Source organism: Leopardus geoffroyi, chromosome B2 (genome assembly GCF_018350155.1).
Source record: "Leopardus geoffroyi isolate Oge1 chromosome B2, O.geoffroyi_Oge1_pat1.0, whole genome shotgun sequence".
In the NCBI taxonomy this organism is placed as follows: Eukaryota; Metazoa; Chordata; class Mammalia; order Carnivora; family Felidae; genus Leopardus; species Leopardus geoffroyi.
Genome location: NC_059332.1, coordinates 139,494,510 through 139,521,373, shown reverse-complemented (window position 1 = coordinate 139,521,373; position 26,864 = coordinate 139,494,510). Strand labels below are relative to the sequence as shown.

The window sequence follows — 26,864 nt, the reverse complement described above, 5'->3', positions numbered from 1 at the left end:
GGTGGCTCAGTTGGTTGAGTGTTGGACTTCGGGCTCAGGTCATGTTCTTGTGGTTTTTGAGTTCGAGCCCTGCATCAGGCTCTGTACTGACAGCTCAGAGCCTGGAGCCTGCTTTGGATTCTGTGTCTCCCTCTCTCTGCCCCTCCTCTGCTCGCGCTCTCTCCCCCCAAAATAAACAAACATTTAAAAAAAAATTTAAAAAAGGATATTACTGTATCCTTTAAAACTGTGGAGGAAAACAAATAAATAAAATTGTGGAGATAATGTATAGGATAATTAACTAAGAGACCAGAGTTCTGTTTTTCTTTAGTTGGTGAGATTCTTCAGACAGAATAGCCCTCTCTCAAGTTTCTAGTAATTTTCACTTCAATAATTTGGGTGCTAATTTTAAAAGTACTACCTTCGTTTTACTGCTCCTGTTAAACCTTCTAAAATGAAACTAGATCTAAGACAATCAAAACTGTCACATTTATAGCTGGACAAATCTGTTGTTTGGATAAACTTTTCCTTCACTATTATCCCGTCTCTTTGACAGCTCTGTGATTTTTTATTATATCACTGACAACCTGTTTTTTTCCATTGATTTACAACTTGTGCTTTTCTTTAAACAACATCCAAATGTTCTGCATTGTACTCTACCTTTAAGTCTCTGAATGCTCAGGCAGACCTATCCGCCTGACATAAAATACTGCAGAATTCCATTCTCATAACTCCAGGTGTAAGTTCCAACCTAGCAAATACCATTAATGTCCATTTTATGTTTACTGTTTGCATGAAAAAGACAAGTTCAGATCCCAGCAATGTCTCAAATGTTTGCCATACCTTTAATCTAAAATAACTCTTCCCGGGGCGCCTGGGTGGCGCAGTCGGTTAAGCGTCCGACTTCAGCCAGGTCACAATCTCGCGGTCCGATCTTGCGGTCCGTGAGTTCGAGCCCCGCGTCAGGCTCTGGGCTGATGGCTCAGAGCCTGGAGCCTGTTTCCGATTCTGTGTCTCCCTCTCTCTCTGCCCCTCCCCCGTTCATGCTCTGTCTCTCTCTGTCCCAAAAATAAATAAACGTTGAAAAAAAAAATTAAAAAAAAAAAAAAAGCATTTAAAATAACTCTTCCCTTTGGGGCACCTGGTGGTTTAGTCAGTTAAGCATCCAACTTCGGCTCAGGTCATGATCTCACAGTTCACGGGTTCGAGCCCTGCGTTGAGCACTGTGCTGACACCTCAGAGCCTGGAGCCTGCTTCAGATTCTGTGTCTTCCTCTCTCTGCCCCTCCCCTGCTCGTGCTTAGTCTCCCTCTCAAAAATATATAAACATTAAAAAAAAATTTTTTTTTAAGTAACTCTTCTGTCTTCTTTATTTCTACTGTCCTTCACTTGCACCTCTACCATCACAGGAACTAGAATTCTTCCCTGTGTTCATACAGATGTATGTGCTCGGAGACTACTTGAGGCCAGATGCTTTTTTGTTCATCTCGTATATATCATTTGTCTAACAATGTATCACTCGTATTTTAAAAATGTTCATACTATTATTTTAGTGCCAAAAAGTTTTAATGTTTTTTTAATGTTTGTTTATTTCTGAGACAGAGACAGAGCATGAGTGGGGGAGGGGCAGAGAGAGAGGGAGGCACAGAATCTGAAGCAGGCTCCAGGCTCCAAGCTGTCAGCACAGAGCCCGACGCTGGGCTCGAACTCACAAACTGTGAGATCATGACCTGAGCCGAAGTTGGTCATTCAACCGACTGAGCTACCCAGGCGCCCCCAAAACGTTTTAGATACTAGGAAAAAGTGTGATTGGGTGGCCGGGGGGGGGGGGGGGGATTTGAAAACAGTCTTATTTAAACAGTTTATATCTGTATTTCTCATATAGAGCAAAAATAGGCTTTGTAATGGATTAACCCTGCCTTTGCCACTTTATCAATTCTAAGATATGATTCTTCTTCATATATTATCCCTGTAATTTATAGGATTCTTGTAACTCCATGGGATGTTGTACTTTTGAAGTGATTAAAAATTCTTAGCCATACATAAAATAATGATGCATCTTAGGACTAATGATATATGATATCAGCTGTATATTTTTGCAATGGATGTTTCATTTCACTAAGATACAACTTTCTGTAATGTACAATGGGCATCAAAAATCTATCTCACAGCATTAAATGTTATCATGCCTCACAAACCTCCTGCCACACGATAATAGCCTAATTAAAAATAGCAATCTATTTTGCCATCACCACAATCAACAGAAGCAAAATCATCATGACCTTGTTTGATTGGGAATTGAGCGGAGAGGAAAGCACGTGAAGTTTCAAGTTGTAATACGAGAACACCACCTCGAGTGTACCGAGCACATGCATATATCCAGAACACATTCTGGTAACAAAAAATATAAAGGTTCTGAAAAGGCTGATCTTGTAATAAAGTTGAAGAAAAACCACCATCCTTGAGAAACAACATTTTACAGAATACAGGCAGCAATAACTCTAAAGACCACAAGATGGAGTTATAAACCTTTTGAGGCTGTTGCTGTTCCAGGAGCTGCTGTCTGAGATGTTCAAGGTTTTGCTGCTGTAGTTGTTCTGCTATCTGATGAAAAATTGAATTGTTCACAGATTCTGAAACATGAGAACTAGAAGAAAAAAATAAATGGAAATACATTTTAAAACCCAGTAAAGATAATATGAAAATAAGTGAATATTCAACTCTCCCAATGCCAATTAAATGAAACACACTCTATCTACTACAATGTTTACTTTTGAAATATTAAGAGAAAATGGAATACCTCAGAACATTAATATGTTAAAATAGAAAGATCCTCTCCAATAGTCTTTCAATAGATGGATAACATGTTAAAGATACTCTGATGGAAGATCTGTTATTATAGTCTCAAGCTATTAAATGCATATAAATTAGTATTTTTTACATTAGAGCATTTTAAGAAAATCTCAATGAAAACACATAAAAACAGTTAAATGTATTTAAACATTGTCACTTTAACTCCTTCTCTAACTATAAGATAGCGGGAGAAATGGTCTATCAATCAGTACATGTGAAATCTACAATTGTAATTGACCATAAACTTTATAAAACTAATCTGCTTTCTTTAGAAAAGCATTCAAATTATTAGGTATGTTAACAGAAACAGTATTTAGGTAAGAGGAAATAATAATTTAACTATACTCTGGGAAATTCACACCTGGAATACACCTGGAATTCTGGGTGCCACAAGGTAAGACATGAACAAAAAAGAGGGCATCCCAAAAGGGGCAATCAGGATGGTGAGAAGTCTTGAAACAGTTGAAAAAAAGTGTACTTCATCTGGAGCAAATAAACCTAAGGGGAAGAATGATACCTAACTTCAAATATTGAAAGGCTTTGTCTCAAAAGATAATGGAGCAAATTTGTTTCCTTGCTTCAGAATGCCAAACGGATCAGTGTGTGTTAAGTAAATCATACAAGACTCAGTAACAAGAAATTATTTAACTTCTCATCATATAAGGCATAAAAATAAAACATTACAAAACACCTTATCAGAACCATTAAAGGAGATTCTTACATTGTTCAGGACACTGATCTAACATGATCTTAAATATTTCTCCTCTAATTTTATAATTCACAATCTAAAACATTAGTTTTTAATTTTTCAAGTAGAATATCTTTACCAAAAGGATATATTTGTATTTTTATGTATATAAATGTTTTTTAAAAATGTTATCCCAATATATAAAATTAATAACCTCTGCTTAAAACAAGATTCCCAGAGGTGTTCTCCCCATTCATCACCCCCCCTCCAAACCCCCAACTTCTACACCCCTACTCTCCAACATCCTCTTCCCCACTGGTCTTTTCTCAAACCCACAAAAACCTAGGGCTGCACAGAACTGTTTGAGAAAAATAAAAAACACTAATCTAAATAAAAATATACAATCCATATCTTTAAAAAAAACTGAAGTCCCTACGTCCTAATCCTTACTCCTGCTTAGTCAGAAACACTCCCAGAATCTGGCAGACTTCCTAGAAGTAGTCATTGACATTAGAAGCAAACTTCTTTCCTATTATTTAAAATATTCTTACAACTGAATTAAATTAACATAAAGCCTAATACAAACAGAAAATATCACAACTAGACTTATCAACATCTATCAATTTCCCTGTAAAGAATTTTGATATATCCCAAATATTTGCAAAGATCTGAGAGTCCAAATAATAGAGGGAGGCAACAAGACAACAACCCCACCATCTTTCTGTAGTGTGAGTGCTCAACAACCTGAAATTATATCCCAACTTATTCACAGTACACTTGGTGGTTCAGGAGGCAATGTCCCATCCAATGTTTATCGCAGTAATGGGAAAAGTTTATAGTTATAAAGAAAGAATTCTTACAGTTGAGAAGCTGAAATATCCTTTTTGGGTTCTTCACTATGCTCAGAATCTTCCCCAAAATCAAACCTATCCATCAACTTCTAAGTGGTGGGGAGGCGGGGGGAGGAAAAAAAAAGAGAAAGACAAATTAAAAAGTGCTTCACGTGAAAATATGTTACTAATGCTATTCTGAATGTCAATAACATCCCATTAATTTACCTGTACCATTTAATACAAAAATGTTTTATATAATCTTATGTTATGCTATAACAAAGCATTTAACTGAGTGGATCTTTATTTTAAAGTACTCTGACATACACTGCCTTACGTAACAAAACAAATCACAACACACGGAATAAATACTGATGCTTTATAAAAGACTGGGATTAAAATATTTAAGTGGCTTCCCAATGAGAATAAAGCTTGATTGAAAAACATCTGCAACTATAATCAATGGATCTATTCCTAGTACATTTCTCTTCTTAGGATGCTCTACTATCTTTTACATGAGCGATTGATTTAAAGGTTTTTTTATGTGGTTTAGCTATTTATTTTCAGACTAAGGTGCTAGCTAAAAAAGTCTAATAACAAAACAAATCAACATTTGTTTTCTTTAAAAAATACAGCAGCAGAAGCACAAATAATATGGGTAATACTTCCAAGATATCTTAATAGTCCCATAATTAACAAGACTATTGAGGCTAACACACAATAAATTACACATGAATGATTTTCAACTTTAAAACCACTATTCTTTATAGGCAGGCCTCAATTTATCATAATATTACAGCATATTGACAACTTGTAGAGAAGTGCTCCTTTGAATTTCCACATTTTGAACAATTATAATTTTAGCAAGTTAAAATTTTACAACATAGAACATGAAAATTTGTAACATCCATAAAAAAAATTCAAAAATTCAGAAAATTATAATTTGCCTCAGCGGTGAAAAAACAATTTTACCAACTAGTTAACTTCAGTTAAAAGAGTATACTCTAAATGTTTTAAGTGGAGTTCTTTCGGAAGCCTAAACTTTTTGTAAAATTCATAATGTCTTATACAGTCCAGTGCATATTATAATAGTTCTATAATAAAACGTAGTCTACAGACTTAGAATCCACACGATAGCATATACAACTGAACACTTCATACAGAACAGATCCGATAACGTAATCTCTACCTTGTTGAAAGACACCCCCTGTTCTAAGGGGTTCAGGGTGTTGGCCGCTGCAGCTGCCGCCGTCAGCTGGGCCGTGAGAGCTTGCAACTGCACAACCAGCCCAGCATCCAGGGCCTGCAGGATAGAAGGCTGAGGCTTCTGCTGCTGGAGTTGTAAAGTTTGTATCAACTGCTGGAGCTGGAAGGGAAAAAAGGAAAAGTCATTACAAACACATGCTGAGTTTTATTTGTAAGAATACCCACCTAAAACTTTCAGTCAATAAAATTCTACACCCTACAGTCTTTGGAAAAATAAAAATTTATATGAACTCAAAACAACAATTAAAAAAAAAAAAGATTTAAAAAAAATCCTTAATAGGTCTTCTGTGCTTCTGGGAAGTCTTGAACTTTAAGCCTAATAAAGTGGTCATATCATAACAGGTAAAGAACTCGTCATACACAGACTGATTTTTTTTTCATTAAGCTTTTCATTCCTTCTTCAATAAACTCCTTCATCTCTGTAAAAGAACAAGTGACAATTGCTTCTGCTATCTTGCAGATTTCTCATCAGATAACACATCTCCTGAAAGCAGAAAAAGTAAGAAATCTGTCCCCTGGGGTAGTCTCAAAGTAAGGAAATTAAAGGTGAATAGTGCCAACAACTATTGAAAGCAAATCCCTGTTCCCCCTATTCACTCATCCTTTGAAAAAGCAGAAACAACAGTTAAGATCCTGAAGATATTTCATAGTTAGATAAACCCTACGTACATCTTACAAGTAATTAATACTTTCCTAATCAAGAACTAAACCTGGGTTAAATCTGAAAATTATCACTTCGGAATAGAAACAATGAATGTGTACTGTTTAAGTGAAGATCAATTTACAGTGGGAGAAGGTACAAAAGCCTTCCAAGATGAAAGTAAGTAATTTCAGGCCTATCTAAAAACAGCAACATAAGAAACAATCTAGAGTCATCTGGCTATCAAATAAACAACTACTACAAGCTAGTAATGGGAGAGCAAAGAAAGTAATATAAAAATATATGACAGCTGAGTTACTGCTCTAGAACACACAGGACGAAGAGAGGGAGGGGGAAGGAGGATGAAAGGTAGGGAGAGGAGGAAGGGTGGGGCGGCGGCAGGGGGGGGGGAGTGAAGGGGGTTAATATCATATTTTCTGGTTTACACATCTCTTTTGACATCCCATTTTTCCACACAGCACTGTTACTGTTTCAGTCAGGTTCAAAGCACCACAGCATCCTACTTTTCCCTCTACTCAGACTTCATATTCTACCGATTACTGTGTCTTCTTAACTTTCTTTGTACTATTTCATCTGGAAATTCTTTGTGCTATTTCTTCTGGAAAAATCACTTCTCCTGCCAAAATTATTTATTTTAATAGGTGTCTTTTAAATGCGAACATTTTCTTTATGAATTATTTTCAAAACATCATTATCACAAAATAAAATTAATAATTTGATAATTTTATCTAATACCCAATTCAGTTTCCCAATTCGTTTTTACATGTTTAAAACTCTAGAATAGTCCCTTTTTTCTGAGACTGTCCTTTTAGAGTCTACTACTCTATTTTCACATATTCATTACTTCCTTTCCTTTATCACTGTTACCAATACTTGCTATCTCTAGGCTTCTTTCCCCCCTCATCCATTAAAGTACCATTCAGATCATGTGACTTCAACATAAAAACCTGTGGCAATTCCACACTGCTAAGCCCTTTCTTTTTCAGCCCACCATTTCTGTCTTTTGAAACCCATGTCCCACATTTAGGTCTACCATTTCAGATTTGTCATCGTTAACTTATATACACAGGCCATCTTATCCTCCAGACATCTCAACTCTAAAAGATCTTTTGTGTACCCAGCATTGTTATGCTCTATACACTCACTATTCACTCATTCGACAAAAATGTACTGACCATCTGCTACCTAAATACTGGAGATACATGAGTGAACAAAACAACAAAAAGCTCCTCGTCCTTCTGTATGTATGTCCTTCATACATTCCAGTGGGAAGAGACAGAGAATGAACAAAATAAGTAAATTATATAATGTAATACAAGATAGATTATATAATGTAATAGAAAAGGGGCGCCTGGGTGGCTCAGTCAGTTAGGCATCCGGCTCTTGATTTCAGTTCAGGTCATGATCTCATGGTTTGTGGGATCGAGTCTTGTACTGCTCTCTGCACTGACAGTGTGGAGCCTGCCTGGGATTCTTTCTTTCCATGCCCACCCCCTGCTTGCACACACGCTCTCTCTCAAAATAAGTTAAAATAAACTTTAAAAAAAAAAGAAAGAAAGAAAGAAGGCAGGCAGCTGATAGGAAAAAGAAGTATGGGGGTGCAAGAATGTGCAGTTAAGAATGTGCAGTTTTAAATCACTTTTTAAAGGACTTAGTGAGGTGACATTTAAACAAAAACTTACAGGTGGCTGAAATCTTATGAATATCTGGAAAAAGAGTTTGGGGGATTTTATTGCACAGATCATAATAAATTTGGTTTTTAAAGGACAGGTTAAAAAAAAAAAAAGGAGATGGTAAGAATGAGCTATCTTCAAATCCTACCATGACTAGTTCCATTTCAAAGTCTCATTTCAAATGCCACTCCTCAAAAACACCTTCTCTTGGCTACCCTCCCTAGTTCTGACCCCTTCTCCGAAACCTAGTCCCTCTAAAAATTCACTCTGTTTTAACTTATGTGTCACTATCTAAATAAAGTTTTATGCTTAAGAAAGACATCTTTCCCAAGACAGAAGACCTCCCTGTCTTGTCAGCGGAGTAACAATAGCACCTAATAATGTTTGGCAAAAACTAGGTGCTAAATCAATATTTTAGCGTAAAATGCATTTTTTACAGAACAGCACATATAACGATGTTTTACTAAATTTAAAACAAAGGCAAGCTACCGAGTACTAGTGTGATCTCATTTTTACAAAATAAGAAAACACATATTATTTAGGTGGTACATTATGAAAATGAGCTCTAAATCACTATTCATGTAACAAAAAAAATGCTCACCTGTTGGCCTTGAGGACTTTGTAAGATCTGAGCTACAGCGGCAAGTGTATCTGTATTTGTTATCTGAGATACCCATGGATCGGGCAGACCCTGGACAACATTGGCTGGAGTAACAGGTGTCACAGGCGTTCCTTTTAAAAAAGACATACCCACCCAAACAAATATGTAAAGTAAATAAATAAGACTTGGAAAGGTAGAGAGATTTGCTTTGTCACTTTTATAAAGTATATACAAACTTAAATAAATGTTTTTATTTTATTGTATAATTACAGAATTAGGTAGGTTGAAAAAAAATACCAAAAGGATCTGTCCATACTTGTCCTCATTAACTAAGCTACTACTTTAAAGGAGCCTACAATGCTTAGAAGTCATCAAAAATCTTACTACAGAAGAAGATTCAATGACAGGAGGAAATATTCAAAATATAATTTTAAAAAATATAAAACAGTATGTATAATATAAAGCTATTTTTGTTTAAGATGGATGTATATGAGGACACCTTGGTGGCTCAGTTAAAATGTCCAACTCTTGGTTTCGGCTCAGGTCACGATCTCATAGACCATATTGGGCTCTGTGCTGACAGCACAGAGCCTGCTTGAGATTCTCTCTCTCCCTCTCTCTTTGCTCCTCCCCTGGTTGCTCTCTCTAAGTAAATAAACTTAAAAAACAAAAAACAAAAAGCAAAAAAGGATGTATAGGTGTATAGACACAGACACACACAACAAAAACTAAATATAAATCAAATGTTAACACTTAAATTATTATAAATTTTAAATGTCATTTAAATATACTTCAAAAAACAGGATTTTCAGATTATTATGAAAGTATTCTTGGCTCCATTAAATAATTTTTTCAGGGTTCCTTATAAATATTAAGTTCCCCTACTAAACTGTGAATATTGAGGTGATTTACATGCAAGTTTAAAAGACTACAGGCAGCCTAAACCAGGAAAAAAACCCAAGTGACAAACCAATTTCCCAACATTCATTATATTTGTTACTAGGGATTTAAAACATTTTTAGAAAAGAATTACACACAAATATAAAATCTGAGTTTATTTTTCCTTCAAATTACATTTCCTTTCAGTTATCTAATGCTAGATAAATTCTCCTGCACTGTCAAACAGTTATTTTATGTATGAATAATCACCTGAAAAACAGGAGTAGAATATTCGAAGAACAAATCTCTAAGGAAGGAACATACCTGGGGTGTTGCTCATAGCAGCAGTAGTACTGGCCAAAACAGGTGTGACAACCGGGGGAGGAATGCCTGCTGCCATATCCAGAAGAGGCTGAATAATCTCACTCTTAAACACATTATTTTTCTGCCATAAGTTTAATACTCTCACTATTTTACTCTAGAGGTAAAAAGAAAAATGACATTTTAATTTTTTGCTTTCAGAGCCTTAGCACAGTCATTTCAGAGACTATTTGAGCAGCGAATTGGAAGGACGGATTAAAATACTTCTATAGTCCTTTCCACCTCTGAAATCATGTTTCTGTAATTTTGCATTTGCTTAACACACTTGGAAAAAAAAGGTTCATCTGGATAGATATACAAGGCAAAATGAAAGCCACATTTAGCAAAAGGCAAGGGCAACTAGGTTCCAGCTTCTATGTGAGGTCTGAGGAGATCGCTGGTTAGCGCTGGCTGGAGACTGCGTTCAGGCTGCTGAGGTGATCAGGATTCATCTCAGCACCAAAGCTGTATTTACAGGTCATTTTAACTTTATTTTTTAAACAAATAACAAACTTCAGGACAAAGTCCTTATCTTACATGACTTTTTAAAAATTTAATAGTGCAATCAACCTATCAGAAGAGAGTACTAAATTTCCAAATTAGCATCCAAAATAAGTAAAATTCTAACATCTTTGGACACACATAAACTTTTTTATTCTCTGTCAGGTTCCAAAGCCTTCTTTTTATGTGGTATGGAATATTTATTCACTCAGACTGGCAGGTAGCAGTGTGGTTTCTGGCACTAGTGAAACTCCACGATAAGAAAATAAATGCAGTTATTTTCTATCAACTGCTTGGCAGACCCATGTTTCATAGACACTTAATAGGTGCATATCAGCTCAGGTCAAATATCAAAACACTGAATTAGTTTTGTGTACAAATAAACAAGCTTTTAGTGTATTTCCAAAAGCTTATTATAGCCAGTTTAACACCAACCAACTGCTTCAATAAGTTAAAAATTAGCAAAATCATCTACATCTCTCCACTTTCAGAAGATTCTAAGAATCTCAGAACATGGATAGTGTAATAACTAAATATTCAAATTCAAAATTACTTAAAGGGTAACAAAATCATAAATTAAGATAATCCAGAGTCTCATTAAGACCAAAAGGTAATGTAATGACTTAAAAAAAAAAAAAAAAGCATACCTTATCATCCCCAGGGCAACGATATAAATTCTGGAAAGTACTAATGATGTTATTACTAAATCTGGGTGCAAACACATCCTTTTCTTGACCAAACTGATGTCGAGATTGTCGTACAATAGAGTCAATAACATAAAGTCCAGGTACCTTGTATTCTGGTTTACACTGATAGAAAAAAGAAGAGTAGGAAGGGAAGGAATAATGAGAAGGAAGGTAACCTTCATTATAAATCCTATACAAGTACAGAAACAATGCTTATGTAGACATAATGAACATTCAGACACTGACTACTCCACACCATCTGTCTCTAGAATAGCATCTTAAACAATCTACTTTGGCTACTCCAGACACCCAGTTCAACTGCCAATCACCTGAGTTCTGTAATAGTACTGCATAACTAGCTTGGATGACAAATAAAAGAATAAATAAGGCACTGTTATAAGAAAAAATTTTTTTTCTTTAATGATTTTGAAAAGCCACAAGGAAGGAAGCAGCAAATTTAGGAAAGAGCTCTAGAAAAAAGCATGGCCAACATGTATTAAACTTCATCTGAAATGTGTAACAAAGGGGTTTCTGTACTAAGGAAGGAACAAATAACAAGACAAACTATAACACTGTATATACACCGACCCTAAAGTCTCAAAAGTTTTCTCAACTACCACACCTGTAAGAAAGATAAGAAACTACCATTGTGATTACAATAACCTATCCTATAAAAATATTTTTTAGCTACTCCACTGATAAATGTTTCTCAACATTCTTCTCCACCACCCAAATTGAGGAATATAATATAAGCCTCCTACTTTCTTGCCAGAAGCTTTTCTAGCCTATTTGGTCAGGTGAGCACAATGAAGAATCCTTTTACTATTAAGCTTACTGCTCCTGGTTTGTCCCTATATCCAGAAGCATAAGAAAACCTGCTTCTCAAGCATATGTTACTTAACATGGAATCATGGCTGCAAGGTTCAACTTTCGGGTGTAATTAGGTAAGTATTTCACCTAAAGTAACTTCCTGGCAATCATATATGGCACTAAAGTACAATTACATTCTTGAAAAATCCTTGGAAACTCAAGTACCTCAATCCACCCCCAACACACACACATGCACGCACACACACACACATTTCTAATGGCATTATCAATGGAGACAATGAGTGATTCCATTCTGCAAAAAGACAAGATGATGCTTCATTTGTTCCTTCAAATACTCTTTTTTTTTTTAAGTTTATTGATTTTGAGAGAGACAGTGTGAGTAGGGGAGGGGCAAGGGGGGGAGGGGGTGAGGGGGGAGAGAGGGAGAGAGAAAGAGACAGAGAGAGAGAGAGACAGAGAGAGAGAGAGAGAATGAATGAATATCCCAAGCAGGCTCCACACCATCAGTGCACAGCCCAAGAGCTGGACGCTTAACCGCCTGAGCCACCCAGGCACCCCCTTTCAAATACTCTTCAAGAACATTATCCTTAAAGTCTTATTTACTCAAGAAAATGAGGAGTCCTTTAGCACCAATTCACAGTATCTATTCCAACATTCTGACTGTTAAGAACTTGAAATATTTCACAGAAGGGCAATAATGTTGGTGTTTGGATACTGAAGTTTTAAGTTGAACCTACCTAAAGGTTGAAAGTTAAGGTTTTTGAAAGTCTGAAATAGTTTTCCCTCAAGTTCCGAAAACATTGAGCATTATTTGTCCTTCAGCTCATGTATCTGGCCAAGGCTATTTTCCTGATTACTATACATTCAAAGAAACAGAAACCTAACCAAGCAAAAAATGTATCTTAGTAAAGAGAAGAAAAATTTTAAATTTAATGAAAAGCAGGATATTCATTTTGTTAAAATGTATCTATTCCCTAATGCCACAAATATAGATAAGTGATTAATAATTATTTATTAAATATTTTATTGGCATTTTAATTTTCCTAAAGACAAAATAATCTGAAATATTTCATATAAATAACTACCCTGAGAGTAAGACTGAACAGAATTTAGAAGTTGCTCATAAGAACTTCAGAAATTAATACTGAATGCTAAGTAATGAATGTACTAAATTTTTAAGAAATGCATCTTTTTCTTTGATTTGTACAAAAACTCAGATTACAAACTCACAACACAGAAGAATCATGAGTGCATAAGATAATAAATGGACCTTTATGGCCTACTGTGAAGATTCCAAAGCTTCAAAAATATATTAGCAGTTTAGTAATAAGCTGTAAGGCCTAAGGGAAAAAACATTTCTTCATCCACAGGATCTTTAGATATACTATACATTAAAATGTTGTGGGGCAAATTTTCCTTCACTTATAGATTAGGTACCATTAGTCACATAAAATGACAAAAAAAAAAAAAATTCTTAAGTATGACCTCATGCTTTAAAATAACTTAACAATTGGTAAACTGAGCTAAGTCAACAACTAGAAACCTAAGGAAAAATTAAAAACAAAAATGTGAAATGTTTTTTCAATTTTCAAGTTCTATCAGTACTAAAAATGCAGTAATTCTTAAGGCTTTCCACTGGTATGAGAAATTTTTACTCTTTAAATAATAAGCATAGGGGCGCCTGGGTGGCACAGTCGGTTAAGCGTCCGACTTCAGCCAGGTCATGATCTCGCGGTCCGTGAGTTCGAGCCCCGCGTCAGGCTCTGGGCTGATGGCTCAGAGCCTGGAGCCTGTTTCCGATTCTGTGTCTCCCTCTCTCTCTGCCCCTCCCCCGTTCATGCTCTGTCTCTCTCTGTCCCAAAAATAAATAAACGTTGAAAAAATAAATAAATAAATAATAAGCATAAACTTATGTCATATTCAGTTTTCAGTTATAACATCTTCAAACTACATTCTAGTAATTTCTAATTTTTTGTGCTTCATAAATAGCCCTTTTTAAAGGGTGAGAAAGGCAGTAACACAGGGAGAATGCATCTTTGAACATATTTTGTGATTTTCATTCTAATGTTATCTAAGCTATTATGTGAATACCATCAAAGTCAGGGTTTTTTGACAAAAATACTCTCTAGGTTACTTGGACCACATACTTTGCAATATATGAACTATTACATAATCTAATGATTCATTAGACTGAGACTGCAATCAAGATGGCAGAGCAGCATGGAGACTCTCAGCTTGTCTCCTCCCTGAAACGCAGCTAGATCAGTACTATATAACACATAGCATTTATATAACAATTCTATTATTAGAATTTGTGCTGCCATTTTCAGCTATTAAAAGTCAACATTAGGGGCGCCTGGGTGGCGCAGTCAGTTAAGCGTCCGACTTCCGCCAGGTCACGATCTCGCAGTCTGTGAGTTCGAGCCCCGCATCGGGCTCTGGGCTGATGGCTCAGAGCCTGGAGCCTGTTTCCGATTCTGTGTCTCCCTCTCTCTCTGCCCCTCCCCCGTTCATGCTCTGTCTCTCTCTGTCCCAAAAATAAATAAACGTTGAAAAAAAAATTAAAAAAAAAAAAGTCAACATTAGGAGCGCTTATGTGGCTCAGTCAGTTAAGTGTCCAAATTCAGCTCAGATCATGATCTCACAGTCTGTGAGTTCGAGCCCCATGTTGGGCTCTGTGCTGACAGCTCAGAGCCTGGAGCCTGCTTCAGATTCTGTGTCTCCCTCTCTCTCTGCCCCTCCCCTGCTTATGTTCTGTCTCTACCTCAAAAATAAATAAAACATTAAAAAAAAATCAAAAAGTTAACATTAAAGGAAACAAAGCTAAAATGGTAAAACCAGGAGCACGTGGCTGTACTTGCAAAGCGCTGAAGGATGCTGACAAAAGCATGTAGTAAAGGGCTGTTCCCAGAACACGGCCATACCTGACACTACATGAGTTCTCAAAGTGAATACCAGAGAAAAATCCTCTCCTGTTTCTGGCAGAAGGGGGAGAAAAGGAACCATTTTGAGATAGCCAGCAGCATTCTGTTCTTAAGAAGGTATGCGCTCAGGAGAATCTATTTAACCAGAGCCTCAATGACCCGGAGGAAAAATACCCAACTCCAGTCTACTATAGCCATCCTGTCCTGCCTAAGAAGGATTAAGAAAAACTAAGAAGCATGTGTTAAGTCCATGATCCAGAGATACAGGCTCTATAAAAAACCTACAACTAACATCATACTCACTGGTGATAAACTAAAAGTTTTCCCACTAAGACCAAGTATGGATGACAACAAGGTATGGATGCCCCTCTCACCAATGCTTTTCAATATCATATTGGAAGTCCTAGCTAATGCAATAAGACAATAAAAGGAAATAAAAGCTACAAAGATTGGGAAGGAAGGTTCAACAAATACTAAACATGTATAATTGAGCCTACGAGATCTTTACTGCTATGAACCAATCTACATATTACTTAAGGAAACAACATTTAATTACATAACTTAAATTGGAAACACAAAATAAGTGTAAAGAATAAGTGGTATCTTCTTTTAGATGATAAACACACTACTTTTCTGTCATTTTTGAGACTTCTGATGATTCAAGTTTTCCCAAAGTGTGCAACCTCAGAAGTTCCAAGAAGTCTGAACTAGAATTTAGAATCACGATAATAGGAATACTAGCTGGGGTTGAAAAAAAGCAAAGAATTCTTTTCTGCAGAGATAAAAGAAGTAAAATCTAGTCCAAACGAAATTAAAAATGTTATGACTGAGATGCAATATCAAATGGACACCACAACAGTAAGGATGGATGAAGCAGAGCAGCAAAGCGGTGACCTAGAAGATAAAATTATGGAGAATAATGAAGCAGAAGAAGAGGGAAACAAAGACAAAAGAGCATGATACAAGACTTAGAGAACTCAGTGACTTTTTAAAAAGGAATAGTATCTGAACCACAGGAGTCCCAGAGATGAAGAGAGAGAAAAAAGGGCAGAAGGTTTATGTGAGCAAATTATAGCAGAAAACTTTCCTAGTTTGGGAAAGGACACAGACATCAAAATCCAAGAAGCACAGAGAAATCCCATCAGATTCAACAAAAACTGACCATTACCAAGGCATATCATAGTCAAATTCACAAAATACACAGACAAGGAAAGAATTGTGAGAGCAGCAAGGGAAAAAAAAGTCCTTAACATTTAAGGGAAGGCAAATCAGGTTCGCAGCAGACCTATCCACATACACTTGGCAGACCAAAAGGAGCAGCAGGATATATTCAATGTGCTGAATCAGAAAGAATTCTTAATCCAGCAAGGCTGTCATTCAAAATAGAAGAGATAAGGAGTTTCCCAGACAGACAAAAACTACAGAGTTCATGACAACTGAATCAGGCCTACAAGAAATCTTTTTTTTTTTTTTTAATTTTTTAACATTTATTTATTTTTGAGAAAGACAGAGAGACAGAGTGCAAGCTGGGGAGGGGCAGAGAGAGGAGACACAGAATCTGAAGCAAGCTCCAGGCTCTGAGCTGTCAGCACAGAGCCCAATGCAGGGCTCGAACTCACAAACCCTGAGATCATGACCTGAATTGAAGTTGGACGCTTAACTGACTGAACCAGCCAGGCGCCTCAGGTTGCAAGAAATTTTAAGGATTCTTTGAATGGAGAAAAGACAAACAGAATAAAAAAGACTCAAAGCAACAAAGACTAGAAAGGACCAGAGAACAACACCAAGTCTACAAGGCAACAAACTTCAACTAAAGTCATATCTTTCAGTACTCACTCTTAATGTCAATGGACTAAACACTCCAATCAAAAGACAAAGGGTATCAAAATGAATAAGAAAACAAGACCCATCTATATACTACTTACAAGAGACCCATTTAATACCTAAAGATACCTGCATATTGAAATTAAGGGACCTATCATGCTAATGGTCATCAAAAGAAAGCTGGAGTAACTATACTTATATCAGATGAACTAGAGTTTAAAATAAAGACTGTAACAAGAGATGAAGAGAGCATTATATCATAATTAAGGGGTCTATCCACCAAGAAGACCTAACAATTGTAAACATTTATGCCCCCAATGTGAAAGAACCCAAATACATAAATCAATTATCAAAAACATAAAGAAACTCACTGACAATAATACCATAGTAGTAGGAGACTTCAATACCCCACTTATAGCAATGGACATATCATCTAAGCAGAAAATCAACAAGTAAACAATGGCTTTGAAGCACACACTGGACCAGATGGACTCAACAGATATATTCAGAACATTTCATCCTAAAGTAGAATACACATTTTTTTTGAGTGCACATGGAACATTCTCCAGAACAGATCACATACTGGGACACAAATCAGCCCTCAACAAGTACAAAAAGATGGAGATCATACACTGCATATTTTCAGACTAAAACGCTATGAAACTCGAAATCAACCACAAGAAAAAATTTGGAAACACCATGAATACTTCAAGATTAAAGAACACCATAGTGAAGAATGAATGGTTTAACCAAGAAATTAAACAGGAAATTGTTAATTTTTTTTTCTCTTAACGTTTATTTATTTTTGAGACAGAGAGAGACAAAGCATAAACTGGGGAGGGTTAGAGAGAGAGGGAGACACAGAATCTGAAACAGGCTCCAGGATCCGAGCTGTCAGCACAGAGCCCGATGTGGGGCTCGAACTCACGGACCGTGAGATCATGACCTGAGCTGAAGTCGGACGCTCAACCAAATGAGCCACCCGGGCGCCCCAAGGAAATTTAAAAATATACAGAAGCCAATGAAAATGAAAACACAACAGCCCAAAACCTCTGGAAGGCAGCAAAGGCAGTCATAAGAGGCAAGTATATAGCAATCCAGACCTTCCTAAAGAAGAAAGGTCTCAAATACACAACCTAAACCCACACCTAAAAGAGCTGGAAAAAGAACAGCAAATAAAGCCCAAAACCAGCAGAAGAGAGAAAATAATAGATTAGGACAGAAATCAATGATACTGAAATTAAAATAACAGTAGAACAGATCAATGAAACTAGGAGCTGGTTCTTTGAAAGAATTAACAAAATTGATAAACCCATACCCAGACTTATCAAAAAGAAAAAAAGAAAGAACCCAAATAAAAACCATGAATGAAAGAAGAGAGATCACAACCAACATCGCAGAAATACAAACAATACGAGAATATTAAAGAGCAATTATATGCCAACAAATTGTGTAATCTGGAAAAAACTGACAAATTTCTAGAAACATATAAAACTACCAAAACTGAAACAGGAAGAAATAGAAAATTTGAACATACCCATAACCCGTAAAGAAATTGAATCAGTAATCAAAAGCCTCCCAACAAACAAGAGTCCAGGGCTGGATAGCTTTCCAGGGGAATTCTACCAAACATTTAAAGAAGAGTTAGCACCTATTCTTTTGAAGCTGTCCCAAAAAACAGAAATGGAAGGAAAACTTCCAAACTCATTTTATGAGACCAGCATTACCTTGATTCCAAAACCAGACAAAGACTGCACTAAAATGGAGAACCACAGACCAATATCCCTGATGAACACAGAAGAAAAATTCTCAATAAGATACAAGCAAACCGAATCCAACAATACATTAAAGAATTACTCACCGCAATCAAGTAGGATTTATTCCTAGGATAGAGGGCTGGTTCAATATGCACAAACAATGTGATACATCACACTAATCAAAGAAAGAATAAGAACCACGTGATCCTCTCAACAGATGCAGAGAAAGCACTTGACAAAATACAGCAACCTTTCTTGATTAAAACCCTCAAGAAAGTAGGGATAGAAGGAGCATACCTCAAGATCATAAATGACATATACGAAAGACCTATCGCTAAGAACACCCTCAATGGGGAAAAACTCAGTGTTCCTTCCTCCTAAGGTCAGGAAGATGACAAGAATGTCCACTCTCACCACTGTTATTCAACATAGTGTTGGAAGTCCTAGCCTCAGCAATCAGAAAACACAAAGAAATAAAAGGTATCCAAATCGACAAGAAGGAAATCAAACTTCTACTCTTCACAGACGACATGATACTCTATGTGGAAAACACAAAAGACTCTACCAAAAAATTGCTTGAACTGATACATGAATTCAGCAAAGTCTCAGGATATAAAATCAATGTACAGAAATCGGTTGCATTTCTATACACCAATAATGAAGCAGAAAAAAATCAAGGGATCGATCCCACTGACAATGACACCAAAAACCATAAAATATCTACGCATAAACCTAACCAAGAGGTGAAAAATCTATACACTGAAAATTACAGAAAAGCTTATGAAAGAAATTGAAGAGGACAACAACAACAACAACAAAAAGGAAAAATATTCCATGCTTACAAACTGGAAGAACAAATATTGTTAAAATGTCGACACTACCCAATGCGGTCTACATATTCAATGCAATCTCTATCAAAATAACACCAGCATTCTTCACAGAGCTAGAATAAATAATTCGAAAATTTGTATGGAACCAGAAAAGACCCTGAATAGCCAAAGCAATCCTGAAAAAGAAAACCAAAGCTGGAGGCATAACAATTCTGGACTTCAAGCTGTATTACAAAGCTGTAATCATCAAGACAGTATGGAACTGGCACAAAAACAGACACATAGATCAATTGAACATAATAGGGAACCCAGAAATGGACCCACAAACATATGGCCAACTAATCTTTGACAAAGCAGGAAAGAGTATCCAGTGGAAAAAAAGACAGTCTCTTCAGTAAATGGTACTGGGAAAACTGGGCAGCAACATGCGTAAGAATGAACCTGGAACACTTTCTTATACCATACACAAAAATAAACTCAAAATGGATAAAAGACCTAAATGTAAGATGGGAAGCCATCAAAATCCTAGAGGAGAAAACTGGCAACAACAACCTTTTAACATTGGCCACAGCAACTTCTTACTTGACATATCTTCAGAGGCAAGGGAAAGTAAAAATGAACTATTGGGACTTCAAGATAAAATGCTTCTACACAGCGAAGGAAACAATCAGCAAAACTAAAAGGCATCTGACCAAATGGAAGAAAATATCTGCAAACGATTTATCAGATAAAGGGTTAGTGCACTAAAGAATACATAATACAGGATTCCATTTATGCAAAAGTAAAACACAGGTTAAACAGCATTGTTTAAGAATTAAGACTTATAGAGTAATACTGTAAGGCCAAACAAGGACATGACTAACGTAAAATTCAGACTATGTTCACTTAAAGGGATATGATCAAGAAGAGTCACTTGGGGACTTTAGTCAAAGCTCTATTTCTTGAACTGAGTGGTAGTTACACAGGTAACTTTAAAAAATTTAGCTTTACATGTTTTCTGCACTTTTCTGTAAACATGTTAAAATATGTCATATTAAAAAAGAAACATTTATATAAACATCCTCAAGTTCTTAAATAAAAACAATAGGCAAAACATTAACAAGGACTGATAAGCTCGAGATATATTTGAAATGTACATATAAGGTGTATGGGAAAAAGAATGGATCTAAAATATCCTGGGGCAAAGGAATTTTAGTTGACAAGTACACAAGGAAAGTGAGAATCTAAAAATTTGTTTTCAAACACTCTCTAGCCAAGTGCCCAAATCTTTGTGTAACCCACACCTGAGGCCAGAGGCCAGAGTAAACTTTCAAGTAGTATTTCTAGCCTGTGGAATACCATCATATATTGTTGATTTATCTTTTCATTTATTACTATCTCTCATTAATCTATAAATCCTTCACAGCTAAAACCTAGACTCACAGGTAACACATTATCAAACTATTGCCAGACTTCTCCTTTCCTTGCAATGTCTATGGTGGGTGAAGGGACAGTACAGAGAAGCTAATATGTGGTGTTCTGGAGTTGGAGGATACCCAAAATTACAAGTTTAATATCATTAATTCATACTTCAAATTTTTCTTAGATCTCTCATTTGACTATATACATCGACAAATGGACCTTCTCATAAATTTGTTAAAATAGTACTTCTGACTATAAGCAATACTCTAATTCAGTGGTTTTACAAACTGGGTTCCATAGAACAAAGTATCTATGCAATGGCCTCAAGGGCTATGGGGCAGAAAACAAAACTAGTGAAGTGGGCTTCTGGTTCCCTACCACAACCACTACTGCTACATTTTTACTTAAGTTTTATCTGTCTCCCACCCCCAATACTAAACTTCAAGTAAGAATAGGAAGGAGGGGCACCTGGGGTGGCTCAGTTGGTTAAGCAACCGACTTCAGCTCAGATCTCGCAGTTCATGGGTTTGAGCCCCATGTGAGGCTCTGTGCAGACAGCTCAGAGCCTGGAGACTGCTTCAGATTCTGTGTCTCCCTCTATCTCTCTGCCCCTCCCCGTCTCACGCTCTCTCGCTCTCACTCTCTCTCTCACTCAAAAATAAACATTAAAAAAATTTATTTTAAATGAACAGGATGAAAAAAAGTTTTCCTCTAGTATTAAAAAATTATATGCAATCTAGAACCTCATCAAAACTAAAAAATCTTCATTCTGTTCTGCAAAACACCTGCGTGTTAAGAGAATGAAAAGACCAGTTACCAACTAGTAAAAAAAATATTTACAAACCATAATACTGACAAAGGACTTACATCTAGAATATTAAGAACTCTGAAAACCCTATGGTAAAAAAACATCCAATTAGAAAATGGGCAAAAGACACAAAAAGATATTTCACTGAAAATGCCAAGTAATACGCACGTGAAAGTATGTTCAATGTCATCAGCCACTAGCTAAATGCAAATGAAACCACAATGAGACATTACTATACACTTATCAGAATAGCTAAAATAAAAAAAATCGTGGTAATACCAAATGACGGCAAGAATGTGGAAACTGGATGGATCATACATTGTTGGTGGGACTATAAAATGGTACAGCCATTCTAGAAAACAGAAGCAATTTCTTATAAAATGAAACATGCACTTACTTTCCCAGAGAAATGAAAACTTACATTCACACAAAAATCCATAGACAAATGTTTCTAGCAGCTTTATTAACAGCCCCCCCAAATGGAAACGACTCAGATGATGGGGTAGACACACTGGGGTACATGCGTAGTACCATGGAATGTTACTCAAAATGAAAAAAAGGGGGAAAAAAATGAAAAAGAAGGAACCATTAGACATGAGCTCTATTTGGATGGATCTCAATAAAATTATAATGAGCAAAACAAGCCAATTTCAAAGGGTACATTTACATAACATTCTTGAAATGGCAAAATTAGAGAGAGCGAACAGATTAATGACCCCCAGGAGTTAGGAGTTAGGGGTGGCTACTGGTGTAGCTACCCTGGAAAACAGTACAGAGGTTCCTCAAAAAGCTAAAAATAGAACTACCCTACAACTCAGCTATTACTAGGTATTTGCCCAAAGGATACAAAATACTGATTTGAAGGGGTACGTGCACTCTGATGTTTATAGCAGCGTTATTAACAATAGCCAAATTATGGAAAGAGCCCAGATGTCCATCAAATGATGAAAGGATAAAGAAATGTGGTGTACACACACACACACACACACACACACACACACACACACACGAGAGTATTACTCAGCCATCAAAAAGAATGAGATCTTGCCATCTGCAACAACATGGATGGAGCTACAGTATATTATGCTAACTAAAATAAGTCAAAGACAAATACCATATGATTTCACTCATATGTGGAATTTAAGAAACAAAACAGATGAACACATGGTGGGTAGAAAATAGAGACAGGGAAACAAACCATAAGACACTCTTAACGACAGAGAACAAACCAAGGGTTGCTAGACGGGAGGTGGGCTGGGGATAGGCTAAATGGGTGATGGGTATTAAGGCCTGGGCACTTGTGATAAACACCAGGTTTTACATGTAAATGATAAATCAATAAATTCTACTATTACACTATATGTTAACTAACAAGAATTTAAATAAAAGTTAAAAAAAAAAAAAAAAAAAAGATCCCTAGCTAAATCCTACGCACAAAAAGGTTTAAGATGCACTGCTTTATACATCTGGAATGTCTTTGTAAGTTCATCTATTTATCGATTTTTAGTAATCCTGACACCCAATGTGGGGCTCAAACTCATGACTCCAAGATCAAGAGTTGCATGCTCTTCTTCCAACTGAGCCAGCCAGGTGCCCCGACATTGGAAAATGTTTTTAAAAAAACTTTTAAAAGCTTTAGAACAAGGGTATTTTCCAAATCACCAACGTTTTTATTTTATACTGTGATTTGCCTAAAACACATGGCACACTTACTATTTTATTTTACCTTGTGTCTTAGCCTCTCTTCACTAGTTCTTCATCTCAAAATATGTTTTACTAATACCATAAGTATTGAGAAACCAAGACATTAGATAAAAGCTGAATCACATAGGGGCGCCTGGGTGGCGCAGTCGGTTGAGCGTCCGACTTCAGCCGGGTCACGATCTCGCGGTCCGTGAGTTCGAGCCCCGCGTCGGGCTCTGGGCTGATGGCTCGGAGCCTGGAGCCTGTTTCCGATTCTGTGTCTCCCTCTCTCTCTGCCCCTCCCCCGTTCATGCTCTGTCTCTCTCTGTCCCAAAAATAAATAAACGTTGAAAAAAAAAAAAAGTTAAAAAAAAAAAAAAAAAAAGCTGAATCACATAAAGGTTAACTGATTTACTCAAGGTTACCTACCTAGTTTAGTGACACAGTCACCTCACTTTGATTCACATATCCTTCTCTCGGTCAACTATTTTTAAGAAACACTGCTACCTTGCTGAATCCTTAATGCCATATACCACTGATTCTCAAACTGGTTGTGGTTACATCTAGGCACATGGACATGGGCAGAGTACAAAGCCTAAATTCAATTACAGTAAAGTACAAACATAATACCATTTTAAAAATTTTAAGCACTATGTACTCCTGTCCCAAACTGTGGCATGAATAGGGCACTGATCACCAAGACTGCTTATAAAAAGCACTACTACATGTGTGTAAGACAGCTGTTTTCAACTTCATCTCCCTCTGCTTACCCTGGAAAATGGAATTTCAAGTCTACATAATAAGATGTTGAGATGTATAATGTCCTAATGGATGAGACAAAATGAATTAGCGAAGAGAAGTAGCCGGTAGGCAATGTCTTCTCCACACCTTATCTAAAAGTCTTGCTATCTAGGCATTCTGCTTAAAATGACCAGCAAGAATTTCCTGAAAAGCTATAAAAAGCAACAAATTTAGAATGCTATTTAAAATCAATCATACGCACACCATTTTTTTCAAGTGACAGATGCTCACTATGGCACTGCAAATTGACAATGACATCTACCTGCATAAAAGCTATTGTTTTTAGAATTATACAAAAAGCACTACCATTTTATTTATTAATTAGAAAATAAGTGAAATCACTTTTTTTTTTTTTTTAATTTTTTTTTTTTCAACGTTTATTTATTTTTGGGACAGAGAGAGACAGAGTATGAACGGGGGAGGGGCAGAGAGAGAGGGAGACACAGAATCGGAAACAGGCTCCAGGCTCTGAGCCATCAGCCCAGAGCCTGACGCGGGGCTCGAACTCACGGACCGCGAGATCGTGACCCGGCTGAAGTCGGACGCTTAACCGACTGCGCCACCCAGGCGCCCCGTGAAATCACTTTTAATAGCCCATCAAAACAATTTAAACTTGAGTATCTGATTTAAAAGAGTAGAGCATAAGGCATTAATCTAGAATTATAGTACAGTTAGTGTATATATGGAAAATTATATACTTACTTTCTGAATGAATTTCTCAACACTCTGTACCACATGTTTATAGAACTGAAAGAAAAAACATGAAGTGTACTTTTAAAATCTGTTCAATTAGATTCAAATTTTCCTGTTACACATAGGTTTAACATAGTTTCAAAGGTTTATCTAAACAATAATTTTTAATCATGAATTTTGAGACAAACATGTCACTCCCATTCATAAGCATGTAACTATGACATCTAATTAGTAAAGAATTCTTGACATACATACATACATACAGGCATGGTCAGTACAAGTGACCCTTGAACACAGGTTTGAACTGTGTGGGTCCACTTACACGCTGATTTTTCTCAAATATAATACTGTAAGTGTATTTTATCTTATGATTTTCTTAATAATATCCTATTTTCTCTAGCTTACTCAATTGTAAGAATATAGTATATAGTACATATACTTTATTTAATCAACTATTTATGTTACCAGTTAGGCTTCAGGTCAACAGTAACCTATCAGTAGTTAAGTTTTGAGGGAGTCCAATGTTATACATGGATTCTCGACTGTGTGGGGGGATCAGCACCCCACCTCCCATGATGTTGAATTGCCAGTTTATGTATCCAAAGTGTGTTAAGAGATACAAAAGAATTCAATCACGGTCCTTATAAAACCATACTTTCCCAAGTGGTTATGTTGACAGCAAAGTATTGGTAATAAGCACACAGGCAAAGGTATATTCTTACTTTCATGGAAGGGAAAGACCTCCTACAGTATCTTTAAATTAGGGTAATACTAGAAAAATCAAATAATGAATAGTATTAATAAAAGAATGCAAGGGAGTTGTTTTCAACTTCATTATCTCCTTCTGCTTCTCCTGGAAAATGGAACAACAAGTATATGTAATAAGATACAGAGATGTATTAAGTTCTCATGGATCAGCCAAAACAAATCAAAGGAAGTGAAGTAAACACACAGATTAAAAACGAGTAATGGGCTACTATCAATTATAAGAAAATAGATGTAAGTTTTAGAAACAATTTGCCTAAAAAGGAATAAAACAAAAATTATAGATTTAACAAAAGGTATCTACAATTTGTGTGTAATATATTTTAGTTTATGGCAATTGCATATTAGCATATTTGTTTAAAGAACTTCAATTGTGCTTCTATTTATACTTTCATCTCAGGAATTATATTTTTAAGGGCCATCCTCCTAGACTGGAGAGACACAAGAACATTCCTCTGAACTGCATCATGAAATCCAATATTTATAAAATAAAAAATAAAGGAAAACCTCATTACTAACAGTCATCAAATCAAAATATCCAAATTTAAGTTTGGCTAAAATTTTCATACTATAAAGGAATAGTTTACTCACAAGTTTAAATTGCTTAAGCAAAAAAAAGGAAAACAACTACTTAAAAGTTAGTTAAGCACTACTTAAGCATTTAAAATTAACATACAAAATATTAATTGCATACTGAATCATTGTTATTAAATAATAATTCTTCTGGAAAACATCTTGACAATGCTTCCTGCTTCCAGCCATTTTACTACATGTAATTCTGAGTAAAACTGCTTACTAAATTTTAATTCAAAGTTTATCAATTCACATAGGCCTTCTTCCCTAATAGGTTCATCTGTGAGATTCTTCTGACAGTGTACAATGTTAACTGCCCATCAAAATAATCATGCCTCTAAACACGGACTAAAAAAGAAAAACAATGACTTACCTCAGTATGAACCACAGTATCATTTAAATCTGATTTAAAAGGCAGTTCAAATCTCAATTTACGTTACGTACTAAATGCAGTTTAAGATAATACAGTACTGCAAAACAACTGGTCTGAACTCTTAAAAAATGTCAATGACATAAAAAACAAAACAAAAGGGGCGCCTGGGTGGCGCAGTCGGTTAAGCGTCCGACTTCAGCCAGGTCACGATCTCGCGGTCTGTGAGTTCGAGCCCCGCGTCGGGCTCTGGGCTGATGGCTCAGGGCCTGGAGCCTGTTTCCGATTCTGTGTCTCCCTCTCTCTCTGCCCCTCCCCCGTTCATGCTCTGTCTCTCTCTGTCCCAAAAATAAATAAACGTTGAAAAAAAAAATTAAAAAAAAAAAAAAAAAAAAAAAAGTATTCTTGCTCAACTTACATAAAATACATCAATTATTTTCACAGAATAAAAATGGTAATAATATACATGTTTGTACACTCTCCAGATCGTGATCATAAAAATCAGATCACAATGTAAAATAGGATAAAGAAAGTCCAAGAAACTAAATATTCTATACTAAGCCTATCAGATATCCTGAAAAATCACTTTTTTGGAAAAATTCTCTTGGCTAAGTGCTTACTGGTACTG

The 26,864-nt window shown here is 36.1% G+C and overlaps 1 protein-coding gene and 1 long non-coding RNA gene across 14 annotated transcripts in view; one reads left to right on the top strand and one right to left on the bottom strand.

The window, feature by feature from the left end:
* The window catches only part of SCAF8 (SR-related CTD associated factor 8), a 219,156-nt gene that overhangs the window by 154,769 nt on the left and 37,523 nt on the right, over positions 1-26,864 (bottom strand). For 10 of the 13 annotated variants that reach the window (XR_006717667.1, XR_006717669.1, XR_006717668.1 and 7 more), the window contains 7 exons: positions 24,538-24,582; positions 10,938-11,099; positions 9,754-9,907; positions 8,551-8,681; positions 5,539-5,715; positions 4,380-4,459; positions 2,508-2,625 (listed from right to left, as the gene is read on the bottom strand). Coding sequence is in view for 10 of the 13 variants with exons in the window: in XM_045500115.1 (XP_045356071.1) it covers positions 2,508-2,625; positions 4,380-4,459; positions 5,539-5,715; positions 8,551-8,681; positions 9,754-9,907; positions 10,938-11,099; positions 24,538-24,582 (867 nt within the window). In the remaining 3 variants the exon portion in view is untranslated. The remainder of the gene's footprint in view (positions 1-2,507; positions 2,626-4,379; positions 4,460-5,538; positions 5,716-8,550; positions 8,682-9,753; positions 9,908-10,937; positions 11,100-24,537; positions 24,583-26,864) is intronic. The other 3 variants (XM_045500112.1, XM_045500111.1, XM_045500108.1) reach the window with 1 other exon arrangement.
* Positions 17,162-26,778, top strand: LOC123609206. Its single transcript, XR_006717672.1, has 3 exons — positions 17,162-17,326; positions 23,892-23,893; positions 26,766-26,778. It is a non-coding gene; the product is annotated as an uncharacterized LOC123609206 (long non-coding RNA).